We start from the raw sequence: 16816 nt of genomic DNA, 5'->3' as shown, positions 1-16816 counted from the left end.
CATGTCCAGTTAGGAAAACAAAATGCTGGCTCTCACCACTTGTGCAACTTGATCCTGGCCAGTGCCAGTCCCGGGTGTGGTTCCCCAGCTGCACACACTGACCTCAGTCCCCAGGGGCCCATCCCACCCCTCCCTGCTCGTTCTCTGATCCTTCAGTAAGCCATATCAAGAAACTAAAACAACAGAAAACAATTTTTTCCATTATGTCAGGTTTTTTTTTCCCATTTTAGCTTCCTGAAGCAGCCTGCCAGAGGCTTTTGTGATGCCTGTGCAGGGGGGAAGCTGGGAGGCAGGTGAAGCAGCCCCTGGAGGAGACTGTGCAGCCCCAGGAGCAGAGCAGGCTGAGGGAGGTCAGCAGAGACAGAGCCACCAGAGGGCAATGGAGGTGTGCTCAGCACAGGGCATTGATCATCACCACAAGTCACTCCATGATGGCCATGTAAACAAATTCAGTTTTGCTTACAAGCCCCAAAATGCACCTGCACAAACCAGAAACGCAGCACCCACACTGACCACGCACGTGGCTCAGCCAATCTGCCAAACCAACACCACCAGAACCAAGAACTGTGCAAGCCCTGAAGTGCTGCCAAGGCCAAAGCAATGCAATACCTGTTTGGATATTTCTTCTGCCATCAGTAAGCAACAGAGCCCACCCTGGAGCACGAGTGCAAGGCTGTCTGCCAGTGCACCCTGAAGCACAAGTGCCAGACTGCCCATGTCCCTGTCTTTGTGCTCCTTGGCCAAAGTGACAAGCCAGAAGCACCAAAGCTGCCAAGGGACTCCTTGGCACAGAGAAATCACGAGAGCAGGAGAACGCCCACATCATATCATCACAGGGGTGGGATGAATCCAATTCAAAAGTGCAGCTAACAGGAGAGAGGTGCCCTCCTCGGTGTGACTTACCAACTTTAGCAAAAGCCTCCTTGAGTTCCTCCAGCTCATCTTTGGAGATTTGCATGGTGTTGGCCATCTCATGAATTTAGGGAGTACCTAAAGAGAGAAAAAGAGCACTGTGTGAAACTGGGCTGCATTCAACAACACCCAGTTTCAATCAGCAGCATAGCAACAATCAGTACCAGTGTCACCACAGTTCCCGGAACCTCGTTTATCTTTCCACTAAGAAAACAGATGTGTCAAACTCAGAGATGGGAAATACACTCTTTAACAAATCAAAAAGCCCATTAGCCTTGTTAATATTTAGCTTTGTATATTATTTTATGAGTATGCTGTTCTGCACATATCAAGGTACCTGCTGTCAGTGTATTCTGTAGGTCAGAACTCGTATCTCCAGCGATTTTCCACAATTTTGAACAAAATCAGAATCCAGAATTAAACTATTAATGGAGAGCACACAGCTACCAAACCCAAATAGAAGATTCTGAACAGTATGTGGAAGAGGGTCTTTTGGCACAAAGCAGTATACCTGGTACTGTTTGCAAAAATGGAAGTTTGCTCTTCTGCAAATAAGCTGTTTGAATCAACACTTGCTTGTTTCCCCAGAGTCAGACTCCCAAAAAACTGCAAGGAACAAGCTGTTTGCATGGCTACTGTTTCCCTGAAAGGCAGAAGCACCACAAGCAAACACAGAACAGCAGGCATGAGGAACAGTGAAACCCTGAGTTCACAGAAACTCCACTTGGATCAAATCTGCTTGGTGTTTAAGAAACAGCGAGGGTGAAGCACAGAGTTCCTCCACCCATCTGCTGTCATCCCCCTTTCCAAGTGCTGATTAGGTGCCACCCAGCCAGCCTGGACAGGAGGTATCACCACAGGGACAGGAGAAGTCAGACACCTACACACATCCCCATCCCAGACATTCGTGACAGGGCATCAGATGCCATGTGGCACTCTGGCTAACACGACCATGAGAGAGCAGTGATTGATGCAACAAGGAACAGAAACACAGGCACTGATAAGCACATTCTAACACCACTGCTAGCTCTAGCTCAGGGTCTGTAATGGGAATTTAGGCAGGCTTGGTGCAACTTCAAATGAGATTTGCATCCCAAGATTTTCCAGTTCCCACATTGTTCACTACAATCCTGAAGTTGAGAAATGAAAGATTCCTCCTCTGCCTATGGGAACAGACACAGCTGCCTCCTCCTTTGTAAGCAAAAGGATGAGGGGTGGAATGAGGTTGACAGAATGTTAGAAGGCAGGATCCTGAACAGGCTGGCTCTGGCTCAAGGCTCAAGCAACAAGAGACTCAGTTTAACAAATGCCTGTGCTCTGATTAGCAACCCTCTTTTGTCTGAGACTCCCAGCTGCCTTCACAAGCACTAGCTAACTTAAGAACACAAGTTTGCCTGTAGCTGTAAATATTCATTTTCTGTAACACTTCACTCAGTCTGGAAAGAATGAAGTTGTTAGAGATGAGAGCGATGGGCAGGTGTGGCAGCCTGGGAAAGCAGCTCAGACAGGTGCTTGCAGCAGAGAAAGCCAACAAGAAGTTGCATCACTGCAGAGACATGAAGGAAAGCACCTCAGACCCCACCTCCCAGCATTAGCAGGCACAACAAGATGTTGAACAGTCAGTAAAAGCCACCAACAGCAAGACAACAAACTTCATTGGGCTCAAGCTGAAAAAATGGGGCAGGGGGAGGAATCACAGCAAAGGTGAATGAGACTGACAGAGGCAAAAAAATAATTTTTTATAATTTTTTTTACTGTTTCACAGATTACCATGCAGGTCCCTGCAAAATGTAGGAATGCTGTGTGCAGCACTGACTGTACTGCTTGATGTCCTGTCTGGGATATATCTCCATTCCTGGAGCAGCCCCTTTCCTTCCCTGTAGGACTTCCATGGGAGCCTCAGCCAAGCCTCAGTGACACCAGAACCTGGCTACTTCCAGGGGATAAAGGAGTTGTCTAACAAGAAAATCAGCTCTGAGCAAGCTTGTTGCATGATACAGGAGATGGATTTCACAACTGGCAAAAACATTTGGGGAATGCTAGCAAGAACAGAGCCAGATTTTGGCTATGTGGGCAGGTGGCACGAGCTGCAAGGCAGGAGAGGCTGAGCTACAGACTGAAAATTCAGCCAAAGCTCCTTCACAAGTTCTGCCTTCTTCCTAATTCTTATTTGCACCAATTCATTTTCAAATCATGAGGATTTCCCTTAAAAAGGGATTGCCCAAAGCATCACTACCCAACCACTTAACTGGAATTTAATTTGCTGCTGACTATCTCTAATATCTTTAACACCAAAAGAAGCAGCAAACACCACCATAAGCTGAGAGCTTTTAAAACTGCTGCTCTGTTTGACTTTATCAAGGAAATATTATGCTCTGGATATGTCCCACAGTTGTTTGTATAGGTCTTGACTTGAATTTTTTTTTCCTTCCAGTCCCTAGGGTGTTCAGCTCAGTAGCTCAGTCCATAAAACAGATTTCCCTCTCAGTTTTTAATAATATCACCTCTTCCTTCTGTTTCTCTGCTTGAGACGAGGGAGGGAGAATTCAAACCAACCAAGAAAAAACAGACACCTGACCTTGTCAAGGCTGTCTGTGAAGGGGAAAGGGTATCATAACAAAGTCTATGGAAAGGTCAGTGGGCCACAAAGTTACAAGCTCCCAAAGCAATTGTACAGAGCTTTTCTGCAATGAAGAGGTATTACACCATCACTGGGACACTGGGCTGGGGGGCAGGGGAGCTTTTCTTTTTGTGTGGGGGTTTTTATGTTTGTTTGTTTTTAATAGCTGAGTCTAGGGCATTCAGAATCATGTTTTTCATTCAGTTGCATTTTTAAACAAGAGGCTTTGTCTTGTGGGACATAAAAGGCCCTTTTATCACACTGGCACAGGGATCACACATCAGCTGCCTCACTGGAAGCCCTGTGGGGACACACCATGCTGCTCACGCCTGACCATGTCACACTCACTCCTGCTGCAAGAAAACCTCCACCAGGGTATGACAGGCAGAGACGAGCTCACATTTAAACACCCATTTTAGAAGGACGAAAAGAGAACAAGAGGAGAGTTTTAATCTGGTGGCTGACAGCCCATCAGTCAATGCACAGATAAAGTGTACAAGGAAGCAATCACTGCTCCAGATCCCTCATCCTGCCTTCATCCCTCACCCCACAGAAGAAAAGCAGGTCCAGCTCTGTAACACATGGATGCACAAAGGCACCTACCTAGAGGAGCGTGGCTGGCAGACAGTGCAGCCTGTTCCTGCCCTCAGAACCTGTGATACAGATCAGAGCTGCTCTAAGTACACGTCAGGTTTTGGAATATCAACTCCTTCCCTGAGATGGGCTCTATAAAGTTCTGTGCAAACAAGTACAGGTTCTAAACACACTGCATTCACTGAATTGAGGTTGGTTTATTTGCAGAACTGCAATAGGGGCAGGCCAGGAAAGCTGTCCCAGTGTGTTTTGACAGCTGTGAGCCACCTGGGGACAGCCCACTGCAGGGGCTGGCACTGGAGGGACGCCTCTGCTGAGGCACTCAGCACTTCCAGCACAAGAGCCAGAAGCTAACCAGGATATTTGGGTGGATTAACTGCTCAGACAGCAACTTAAAAACACTCAAGAGCAGAGAAAAATGTTCTCAAGACTCTTCCCCAAGAGGGCAAGCCCTGGAAGCTGTATCCTACAACAGAGGATTGGTAGAAAACCGATCAAGGGGGGATATTCAGACATTTGTACATCTTGAAAGTTGGCAGATTGATTCAAATTTGAAAGCACATGACAACCAAATATTTCCTGACAGCCACTTGAACACTTCCAACAGAAACAGAGCTGGAATTTGCTGCTGATCCAAATGGAAGAATTTACTTTCTTAGCAGCCCTATGTTACTCTGAAAATTGAGTGCTTCATCCCTTCCAGGCCTGCCTCACTTTAGTATCTCTACAATGACTGATTAACAATATCAACTTGTTTACTTAGACAGGCCAATGTAGAGACACATTAAAGTGTCAACAAAAAGGTATTAGTATGTCATATTTCCACCCAATTAAAAAAAACCAAGAATCCAATACAAGTGAGCTAGACCTAGTCTGGAGCAGTGACTCACCCCCATCTCTGAGGAACCTGTGGTTTTGCTCCCTTTTCATGACAAAAGCTCCTAACATCAGAAGGCAAGTCAGCTGGCATTAGCTAATTAAAAATACTCAAACCCCACATTCCTGTGACCACTAACCCAGCACATATCCTTCGGAACAAGCAAAGGGACAGCCAGGCACTTGGTGCCCCCACAACCCACAGCAAGTGTCAGAGCCCTGGGGCTGGGGCACTGACAAAGCTGCCTGGCCAATTTGGAGGAAACCCCGTGATTCAGCTGACATAGGATCCAGCCCCCAGGCTTCCTGTGGCTAATTCTCCTTTTCCTCCCTGTTCTGAAAGTAGGGCTGGTCCCTGCCAAGAGCTGCACTGCAGAGTGGGGTGGCTGTGAGCACTCCCCTCTTCCCCCTCCCCAGCCCCTTCTGAAAGCAGCCAACAGCATTGTGACCATCCCAAAAGGGCTCTGCAAGCTCCAGAGTGCCAAGACAGTCCAGAGCAGCCACCCTCAGGACAGCGAGGGAAGAGTCACTGGCAAGTGATACAAGCCCAAGTTTTCTTTGCATCCCTTCCCAGGTGATGGGAAGCTGCAGAGGATGCTGCAGTGATCTCTGCAGGAATCCTCCTCCACAGGCACAGGCCTGGGCTCATGCTGGTTTTGGAAATGTTTGCAGGCAGGAGAGGCCACAGATACACCCAACTCCCATCTCCATCATCAGCCTTGATGACTGCTTTTACAGGTCCAATCCAAGCAAAGCCTTTGGGGTTTTACAGACAACAGTCCCAAACCTAACAGAGAGAGGAGGACATTATGGTGCACAGACTTGGTCTGATGAGTCCTCTGAGGTAAACTCCCTCCCTTGGAGGGAGACAGGAAAGCTGAGGGATTGACAGCCTGTAAATGAAAACCTATCATAAAATCAATCCTCTCCTGTTCATAATCAGTTTGTGTGCTCAACAAATGCTCACCACAGTGTTTTGCTCATCAAATTCCTACAAGACAGCACCCACACTTCACATGTGGTTATTACCAAACACCAAGCTGATGGAAGCCCATAAACTTTTAATTGGCAATTATCTTCCAGACAGCCACTGGTCAAAGGCACTGGCTGAAACCAGACCTTCACCACTCTTTGGTGATAGATGTCATCCTGGTAAGAGTGGTGATTAGAAGATGCTACCCCATCCAGAGAGGCCCCACCATGGTGGTGTCTAACCCCTTATGGTCAGCATGATGATGCAGATTCTGAAATTAATTTAGTGCTCTTTGCACAATCGTGGTTCTTGTGCTCACAAACACTGTGGTGTTCCTATCCACTCAGGGAGCTGTTTCCCCTGCCTCGGGAAGAAAAGGGCACACAATGCTTTCAGCAGGAGTTGCCTTCTGGGGCTAGATTTGGCTGAGTAGCTGCATCTCTCATCTGTGGATCTCCCCTTCAGTAAAGTTTTCCCAGCCCCATACACATCAGGCTCAACAGCAGTGAATCCACAGCTCTGCTGTCAGGTCTGCCATGCTTTAACTATCACACACCACTGTACTCTAACACCTGGAAAGCCATTACCCAAATCTAGCTTTATTTCACTCTTAATTCAGCTTTTCTTGGCCATGCAAAGCACCAAAAACTCACCTCAACAGGCCAAGACCAACTACATAAATTCAATTTTAGTTCTGAATTACTTTAAGCTTGCCTGACTATTTGAATTGACCACCTTACACTACCCAGTCCTCCAGCTCTGGCTACTGCTAGCTCCAGCTTCTGCCTTTACACACAGTACACCTTTTGACTGCCCCATGCTGGCTGTGTAGCCCACCAAATACATCACAGGGAAAGGACACAGGACTGCAAATAGGGATTCCCATCACCCAGGCACCCTTCAAGTCACTTCATCCCAATTCCGCATTGATATTACCTCCAGCTGCTGTTTCTGAAGCACCTGTAAACCAGAAGTCCCTTCAGCAGGTTTTGCTTTATATTCTTTCAGACTCCTGAAACTGTCATACTGGGAGAGGCAAGTTCCCTGCTATGCTTATGCTCACCTGGGAGTGGACGGTGAAACTTTGCTCTAGTTGTTGCACAACTCACACTGCTGCAGGGGAAAAATCTGCCAAATCCATCAGGAGCAGACACACATGCTGGAGTTAGTCACTGCTCTTCGCTTGCCAGAGGTTCTCTCTGGATTTGGAGGCATGTTTCAATGGGGTATCCACCTCTGGACAAGTCTATTCCTCAAGCAAATCCAGGTTAGAAGCTCAGTTTGTCCTGGCTAAACCTGCATGAAGTGATGTCAGGTAATCTTCTGAGCAGCACTTGGGTAGATGCCCAGCAGGGATCTGGGCTGCAGAGAGGCAGGGCCACTCCAACAGTATGGGAATGCAGAAAATCACTATTCCCGTGTCTTCTGCTCACACTTTCACCACTACCCCAACATCCACTGACAGCCTGGACAACCTGATCCTTCACCTTTTGCATGCTGGTCAAAGTGTTTTCTCTCCCTTCATGACAGAACCAGATTCACTAGCTTCAAACACCTTAAATCCTTAGTAAAAGCAACTGCTGAGCCATCAGGCAATTTACATGCCTTTGATAGCCCTGCACAGCCAAGGAAGCTCTTTGGGGTGTGGTCAGGCCTGGATAATGATCAGCATGATCAGAACCCTACACAAAACTGTAGCCAGCACCCAGAGAAAACCCAAAATCAGCATTCAACTTGCTCACAGCATCAAATAGGAATCAGCCCCCTGATAAAAGCTCAGGAGAGCCATGTCCTCCACGGCAGCATCCAGACAACTGAAAGCTGGGGATATGAACAGAAATTCACAGGGATTCAAGTACACTAATCCCTCTATTTTACAAATAGAGAATACAGGGAGCAAGCAGCTGAGGATGCTTGGCCATGTGACACCAAGTTGTCCAGAGGCTGGAGGGATGCACAAGTCAGAAGGACACAAATACTTCCACTCTAATTGCCCATGGAAAGGAAAAAATAAGCCCTCAGCCCTCAATGAAATTCCCCCCAACACATCCCTGTCCTCTGAGCCAGAGCTGCCTCTCATGCACATTACTGGGTAAAATGCAATCCTGGAGCAGAGTGGATGGATGCTTGGTTATTCTCATCTACCAAGAAGAAGGCTGAACAGAACCATACAACTGCTTTGGGACTCAAATGCAAAGAAGAAGCACTAAAAGCTTTCTGCAGACCTTACACTCTTTGAAGGCTCCTGTCATAAAGACCAGGGCCAAGTGGATTGGATGGATGGCCACAGAGGAGACCAACTGCACTCACACACCTATCATGCTGCAGGCTCAGAGCTACTGCAACAGACCTTGCCCAAAATCTATTACACATATCTACAGAATACTCATAATCCACAGGGCACAGTAGAAAACAGATAAAATACTGCTCAAGGCACCAGTGAATCAATCCTTAAAAGCCTCTTTGACAAATACTCCTACTAAGTGTTGCATTTTGACACACCTCCAGTTTCAGTAGAGCAGCTACTCCAGGGTTAGGGAACATTTGAAATCATAACCCACTGGATTGGTTTAACTAACTTTTGAAATAGTTTGTTAATGTCAGTGGAAACAGAACAGCAATAGTCTCATCACCTAGCCAGTACAACATGGAACAGGTGATCCTTTCAAGATGTCTCGGGAAAGGAAGAGCTGAACACTCATCTACCTGGAACTTGCAAAAGCAAGTAACATTCAGAGGTTATTTAAACTTAAGTGCAAGAAGGTAAAAGAGAGGGGGACTGAGGTCAGGTGTCAGCTAATGGACTGAAATTCAGAAGGCTTCATTTAAATTCCTGGCTAAGGCACAGAAAAGTCATGCAAGCCTCTCAGGAAATTCTTATGTTGAAAGTAATCCTTATTCTTGAGTAGTTCCCTAAAAAAAAAGAGCAGCATTAACATTTCCTTCTGCTTATTTTGTACCTTAACCATAAATGTCTTCAAGCAAGGACCCATCTCTTACCACCCATTGCAAAAACTCAGCATCCCTCATTTTATGAGGGGACTCTCAGAGCAATAATGTGAAAGACAGTGGGTTCCTTGCCAGCATAAGCAAGGAGGAATGAGGTTCACAAGGCTGAATCAGTGCGAATTTTCTTCCCCAGAAGTGACTGGGATCTGCTTGCTGAGACCTGCAGGTTACCCTCATATGCTTTAAGCATGTGTCTCCTGATTTCCCAATATTCATCTCCAAAGGAGCTCAGTCCCTTACAAGGTGGGCTGCAGAGCTGAGTCTGCACCCTGGTTCAGGAGCAGCTGGATAAAGCCCTGCCAAGCCCATGCAGCCCAGAACACCCTCCATCCCCCCAGGACCTCCAGCTCTGCTCACAGGTAGCGCCTTTGGCAGGTGAAGGGGCTGATATCCAGTGTGCCACGATAAAGCAAGAAGCATTACTCAGTCTGTTAAACTTCCCCCCCGCCCAGGTGGGGGAATCAAGCAGATCCCTAAATTAAATCACAGTACAGTCACTGCTTATTCAACACCAGCAAACAAGCTCCTGCAAGCCAAACACCTGGCATGACGGTGCTGATCCCTGGCAAGCTGGACAATAGGGAGTTTCAGTATTCATTTTGGGAGGGTGGGTTCTGTGCAACCTTTTAGAAGGTACAGCTGTGGTTAAGCAGTTTGCAAACTGTTTTATCAGTTGAAGGTAAACAGAACTGTCTGAAAGAGCACAGCCAAGGCTGAAATTCTGGCTGCCCAGATGATAAATATTCAGAGAAAAGTGTCAATTAATGTTTTCTTAAATAAGAAACAAAACATTAGAAACTACAAACCATGCCCTAAGTGTTGTGACTGTGTTTCAAAAGTGTCTTAAACCCCAGGAATTTCAGTAACAGATCTCTAACTAGAAAAAGCTTCTGATAAAAGAAAAAACATTTTCCATCATTCCCCTGTTGTCTGCAATCTTGTTTAGAAAGCACTTGGGAAAAAGGGAAAGAAGTCAAATTAATTTGTTTCAGAGCAAGAAAGCAACATTAGACTGCAATAAATCAGTGTCACTGCATAGCTGTCCTAGTGGCTTATGAAGTAGGAAAAATCTCTGTAAATTCACTACTTATTTACTGTAGAATAGATGGTGTAGATCCCATCTAATCTACTCAAAATCCAAAACATTAATCCCAAAAATCAATGTGAAATGGCCAGAAGTGAAGGAAAGCTGCTAGCTTTGCCTCCCATGAGGTTGCAATGACAGTGAAATCACATTTAGTCTGACTGCAGGGTGTTCCCCACACTCCTCTATAATTGAACTTAATGTGGGGAGGAGCAATAGGGAGCCAAAGACAGCAGTCGCCAGTTCAGGATCAGGCAAGCTCTTCTTCGTGACTCTTGGATTTTGGAGAAGCATTAATAACCTCCACAAAATGTTCTGATTAGCAGGTTTCAAGGTTAGGTCAATGGATCCAACATCAAGGTTAGGAAAATGCATCAGGCACTCCTGGAGCTGAGCACTAACATCTCATTAGGTTCCTTCAAGCTGCTCTGCCTCCTCCTCCTCCTCCCTCTGTTTTGCAGCTCAGCCAATGCCCAATACCCCTAGGACAGATGTTGTGGTTAAAGAGACGTATGCACTGCAAACAGCATGCAACCTCATCATTACTTTGAATTTCAGGAGGGTGTGAGAGTCCTCCAGCTGTGGAAATCATTCTTTAGAGACAGATGCTTCACAGAATAAATGCAGGGTAAAATGTCTCTTCTCAGCCTTCTGGCTAAGAGCAAATATATTATCAGTTTAATAAAACATAACTTAGCAAAAACCTCAGAGCAATACATTCAGTACAAACAAAATTAGGACATGAAGAAGCTATATTAGAAGTGTTTTACAGGTTTTTTAGACTAGTAAAATTTTTAGCACAAAAAATTCAGCATTTCATTCAATATTTAAAAGCACTGTTACGCAAGTGTTTTAAGCAGGTAGTAACTACTAAAGTGTTTAGAGAGTGTCTAGCATCCGGTATAGAAAGCAAGATAAACTCCTCAGTTAGGAAACTAAATCCCACCAGCCTGTAATGCCTCCACAGCATTCAGAGCCCAACCTCTCCACGTGGAACACCCCAAAAAGTTCAGTAGCCACCACAGCCAGCAGCCTACAGCCATTTCCCAAAAGCACTCAGAGCTCCTTCCACTTTCTGCAAGGCAGGAGTTTAAATATTTAACACTTTAGCATGCAAGTTGAAGCAGTTCTGCTTTGTAAAAGCCTGCTGCAGACTGAGATGGAACAAGACTGTGTCCCAGAGTTCTGAGAAGACACACCCTCAGCCCTCACCCGAAACATTAAACCCTCAGTGATGCAGTTGTGGGAGCCCTCGCCGCTGCTGTTCACATGTGTCAGGTGCACCGATAAATTCCAACTTAGACACATCAAAACATGAAATTCGCTCTGCCCCCAGCTGTTCTCCTCTATCTACTACAGCAGCAGGAATTACAAGACTTTTTTGGAGAAAAGAAAAGCAAAACAAGTCGTTGCAGGACAGTCTCTGGCATCCGCAGCAGCAGGCAGCACGCACACACCAGCCCGCCCCGGGACACCCTTCCTCAGCCTTCCTTACCTCTCCTCCCAGGGAAAGCGAATCCCTCGACCGGCCTGAGCACTGAAGCGTCTCCCACACCCCCAGCCCGGAGCTGGGCAGCCAGCATTCCTTCCTTCCTCCCTGCCTCCCCGCCCAGCGATGGGAGGTCGCTTCCCAGGGATGCGGTCACGCTGCCAAGAGATGCGCTCCAGGGCCCGAGCATCCCTCGAGCATCCTGCGAGCATCCCGAGGGGATCCTCCCCAACAGCTCTTGGTATTTGACTGCTCGGCACGTGGGACCAGCAAGCGGTAAGATAGTTTGCTTACCTAAAATTCTGTGGTTTTTTAATTATTAAAAAAGAAAACACAAAACAAAATAAACCCTCTACTGCTCTTTACTCTCTAAAATGAATACATTTTGATTTGCTAGTTCTCAGCGTGTCCAGTCAAACAGAAACGCAAGTTTGTATTTGGTTTTATGTACTTATTTTATGGATGTCTTTGAAACAACCAGAGGCTCACAGAATACTAAGGATCCAGACCTATCTGGCCTTAGTCTGCACTGAAGGAAGATGCTGCCTGATATTTCACCTCGTATTTTCTCAAAAATGAAAATAAAATATTTCTGAATAGATTAAATTAAATACAGAGTTCAAAGCTGGCCCATACTGTAATATATTGCATTACCTCAGCAATTAATCCTTGTCTGCTCTAGACAGAACAGGGACAGACATCTGCTGCTAGCCAGGAAGACACAAGCAACAGAAACATCATGTACTGTGTGTTGCTGATGCAATGCACAGGAGCAGAATCAATCACCAGAAAGGTTAATTTGGCTTTCCAAACTAGAGTCATATATTTCAGAGATTTCTGTTCCTGTTAAGTCCATAATGTTTGAGCATTCCTATAGCTAAAAGGAAACTATGTTATTTACTAATAAACACAATTTTTGAATTAGCAAAAAATTTGAAGAACTCATGACTGTCCTAAAAGTTATGGTCACTAGGTGACTTTATTTCTCTTTAGAAATTACATCAGCCAGGAAAGTGAGTCACTGACTGGTACCATTTCTTGGATATCACCTGAAAATTTAGCTTCCAGCTGTAAAGTTTAAAAATAGGTATAAAACACACCCCAAAAAAACAAAAGAAAAAACCTAACCCTGAAGCCACAGCCTGCCAGCTTCCTCAGGATGGTAAACATCATGGAAACCAAAATAGAGGGTTTTATGCTCAGAACTGCAGCTGCAACTTGAAAGAAGTTAAACTGAAAAAATACTTCTGCAGTCCGTGGAGCCCAGGCTGACTGCACATCAGACAGGGAAGAGCAACTCTGCTCTGATTTGCACCAGCAACTGGCTTCAGCATCGCATCAGCCTCTGGGTGCAGGGAGCCCAACTGGCTGCTCTGACCAAAACCAGGGACTGCATCCAGCCTGTGAAGTCTAGGGGCAAACATGCAACAAAAATGAAGAAACTCATCTCATGTTTCTCATCCTACATTCTCCACTTTCCATCCTACACTTATTGCAGAGCATAAATTTCATCCTGTAAGGGTTAGCGAGGCTTTGGGGCTTGACAGGTCCTGGGGAGAGCATGCCAGAGCTCCCAAATCAGGTTGTGACTTTCTATCAGTGGCAGAGCCATTGCACAAGCAATGCCTACTTTTTTGGGGGGGAAAGAAAAGCCTCCTCTCCTTGTCTCCATCATCTGGCACTGCTGCTTACTCGCTTTTCTCCCTTCAGGTAAGTGTAAAGCATCCTACAGGACTATCAGGTATAATCATTCCCTCTGACTGAGAAAGGACATCCCTGCCCCATCACCAGGTAGCACAGGTCCTCAGTGGCTCCACCACAAGGAGTTCAATTCATGCACAGTGCACGTGAAATACCCATCTTCTACATTTGCAAAGGACCAGAAATAGCCAGTTTTTCCAGAACTTTGAGTGCACTCTGCTCTGTGAACACTCAAAATCCAGTCCTGGCGGTCCAACCTGCAATTACAGCCAAAGCTAAAATAGCACCTCGGCGGTGCCAGCACCACTCATCTCTACGTCATGTCCTGAGACTCAGCACACCGGGGTGTGGCGATGGCAGGCAGCAAACCCACAGCTCCTCGGGCACTCCCAACAGACTTCCTCGACACGCCTGCTCTCACACCACTCCCGACACTCTTCCAAAATAGGATTTATTTTTTTTTTTTGTAGAGCCAGTATACCAGAGTATTTTCCTCTTCTTCCCGCTTTAGAAAAAGCCTTTTAGGGAAGAAGGTGCCTGAGGTGCTCAGGTGACACAACCACTCCCCTGCATGGAACATTGTGATGTAGGTTTATGCACAAAGAGAACTTCCAGCACTGGCAGGATTCCTCCAGCACATCATTGCGCAAGGGGACACATCTCCTCCCCAGCTCCAGCTGCCAAGTTTCACTGGGAGGCCACTAATACATATTTGCCCTCCAGAAGGTACTCAACGATGGCTGCGGGAGCGGCAGCTGCCGCCTTCCAGGTGACAAGGGAGCAGAAAGGGTAAATTCAGGTGTCGCCTTTCACCACAGACCCTCAAGAACTGACCCTTTGGCAAAGTTCTGGGGGAGGAAAGGAGCTGCTGGCCTTTGGCTACAGTGGGCTGTGCAGCCCCACTGCTCTCTCCAGTGAGTCCAGAAGAAGACAACCATCTGCTTCTGGACACCAAGTTTTCCTGCTCACTCCAAAAGTAGTGTTATCCTCACTAATGCCAAGAGATACCACGCTAATGTTGGAAGCTGTTTGAGATAACTGATGACATCCATGGTGATGAACAAGTCCCTGGGCATGCTACATCTGTCCCAGTGATTTTTGGGATGGGTTTTAACTGCTGGCACTTCTAGCTCCTGCCTAAAATACCTGTTTGCTGGGATACAGCCAGCTCCAGTGTCAGTCAATATAGGGGTATAGGACATGTTGGTCCACTCCAGCATCCCCATACTAGAGAAACCTCCACAGCCAGAGGGCAGGGCCACAGCAGCCTGAGGAGATCCCAGAGCCAAGAGAGTCTTAGCAGACCTTGGCGAGCCTTCAGGAGCAGCAAAAGCAGCTCAGTCTCCTGCCTCTGCCGGCTCTGGTGCTGCAAATCAAGTGTTTTCAGGAACATCCCCTCTCCTTACAAACCAAAAAAATCAAAAAAGGAAAGAGAACAGAGGGAGAAGTTCAGAAGAATACCTAACTGAAAAACAGGTAACTTAAATAGTCTACTTCACTACAGAGAAAAAACACCATGCTCTTTGAGCCAGGGCTTTAGAAAGCAAAGCCTCCACCCCATTTTGGACTGTGACCATTTACCATGTGGAAGATATTCCACCCCCTTCAGTTCTGTCCACTTTCTCTTTTAAATCTAAGGATTTTAAAAAAATTATTAACAGATAGAAAGACTCACCTGTGCTTTTTGATATAAATTGAGGGTTTATGCACTTTTTGCTTTCTCCCTCAGTGCCAACCAATGGCAGAGTAAATCCCATCAATGTAAACAGCTATGGGAACATATGACATGCGAGGAGCAAGCATTTGACCTTAACTCCTCAGTTTATCGGTCTTTTTAAAGAAAAAACAGGTCCATCTTAGCTAGATTTCCCCCTTAAAAGCTTCCTGAGCTGCTCTGTCAGCGAGCCTGTCATCTGGAAGAAAGCAAGACATTAGTCAGGCTCATGCTTATTTAATAAAAACCTTCCATATGCAGGAGGGACTGAAAGTTGGTCTTTATTTAAAAAACGCCTGCAAATTTGACTATGATTTTGCAGTGCAAAACAGATCTGAGGACTTTCCCGATTTACCCTGTGTTCCACCAATGCTCAGCTTAGCAATTAACCAGCTAATTATTCACAGCTTAGATCAGGGAGCCAAGCAGTCACCAAAGAACTCCACAAGTATGCGCAGATCACCACGCAAAGGATGTTTCATGTCTTGCTCTTTCATAAGGAAATCGGGAGGCTTCAACCATGTCAGCTCCAGGAAATGAGCCACAGGCAGATGATGCTGGAAGCAGGAGGCTTTATATTTAGTACTGAGTCACCACTTTATTAAATTCAAAAGACTAAAAAAAGGTGGGTGTGGAGAGGGTATAAGTGGAAAAAAAAGCGAACAAGTTATTCTCTGGAGACCATGGGCCACAGGGAGTCTAGGGTTGGATGAGGGTTTTTTGTAAAGGGAGAAAGAAATTAAGAGATTACCTGGAAACCCTTTCCGCACATCCACTGGAAAAGCAGTTTCCCGATGAGCTGCAATTCCCAGGGCAGAAGCCAGCACTGAAAACACCACAGGAGTCTGCAGTGCCTTTGGGAATCTGTCCGGCCAGTCTTGCAGGCCTGAGCAGGGCATCACCAGCTCTGAGGCACTCTCCCATCCTTTCTGCTACATATTTGAGCCAAAGGAGAAGCCAGTAGAAGGAACTCGGAGTAGGGAATATTTTTAAGCCAGTCTTGCAGCTCCATCTAACCCTTGCAACAATCATACCCCAAAGAAAACACTTTGGGTGATTATAACAGCATCAGATGAAGCCTAATGACTGGAGCTTGGGAAGAGGAACTGCCCTGACACAGTAGAACTGCACCCAGGCAGGGCTGACATCATCCAAAGGTCATCCTATCCCTTTCCTTCTCCTCAGCATTTCAGTCCTCCCATCCTGGCTGGCTGAGGGGTCAAATGGACATCAGCACGAGGAAGATGAGGCAGTGGGCAGAGGGCCCACTGTTAGCACAGCATCCCAGTTAGAACCAGCTCAGCCACTCCACAGACCAGGCCAGTGGACAAAGAGTGACACCAGGTCTGGTAGGAGGGTCTTGGAAGCACAAACATACATTTTTATCTTTCATCTCAGCTGCCAGCTCTGTCCATCACCAAAGTCTGTCCTTGCCATGACTCAGGCAATCTTCTGCTCTCTGGGAGAACATGCTCCAGGTGACTATCCACCTTCAGTCTCTACTCAAGGAAATAGTATTTTGAACTAGAACTGCACTATTGCAGAACACAAGTTACTGTTCTGATCCATTTTTGGCAACACACAGTTTAGACATATCTACAATTGAGAAGCAAACAACATTCATGTGGACTGCATCCTCATGGAATGTATTAATATGGAAAAGCTGCCATTTAATAGGAATGTAGTTCTTTGAACTAAGGCCTTTTGACATACACTAAAGAAAGTTTTAAGAAGCACCAAAAAAACAATCATAATGCAAATGGTTGCACAGTGCAAATGACAAGAGTACAGATTTGTTTACAAGAGGTCCATATTTTCATACAAGTCTGTCACAAGCCTTTTAA

General features: G+C 46.1%; 1 protein-coding gene across 4 annotated transcripts in view; it reads right to left on the bottom strand.

Moving 5' to 3' along the window:
• PLS3 (plastin 3) overlaps positions 1–16816 on the bottom strand; it is a 49909-nt gene that overhangs the window by 19700 nt on the left and 13393 nt on the right. For 3 of the 4 annotated variants that reach the window (XM_015626657.1, XM_015626661.1, XM_015626660.2), the window contains exon 2: positions 904–990. In XM_015626657.1, coding sequence (XP_015482143.1) covers positions 904–970 — 67 coding nt within the window. In that variant the 5' untranslated portion in view covers positions 971–990. Of the gene's footprint in view, positions 1–903; positions 991–11563; positions 11648–16816 lie in introns of those variants that run through there. The other variant, XM_015626659.3, reaches the window with a different exon arrangement.

This window comes from Parus major, chromosome 4A (assembly GCF_001522545.3).
Source record: "Parus major isolate Abel chromosome 4A, Parus_major1.1, whole genome shotgun sequence".
In the NCBI taxonomy this organism is placed as follows: Eukaryota; Metazoa; Chordata; class Aves; order Passeriformes; family Paridae; genus Parus; species Parus major.
Note: the sequence above shows the minus strand (reverse complement) of the source record. Positions and strands in the feature narration are given on the sequence as shown.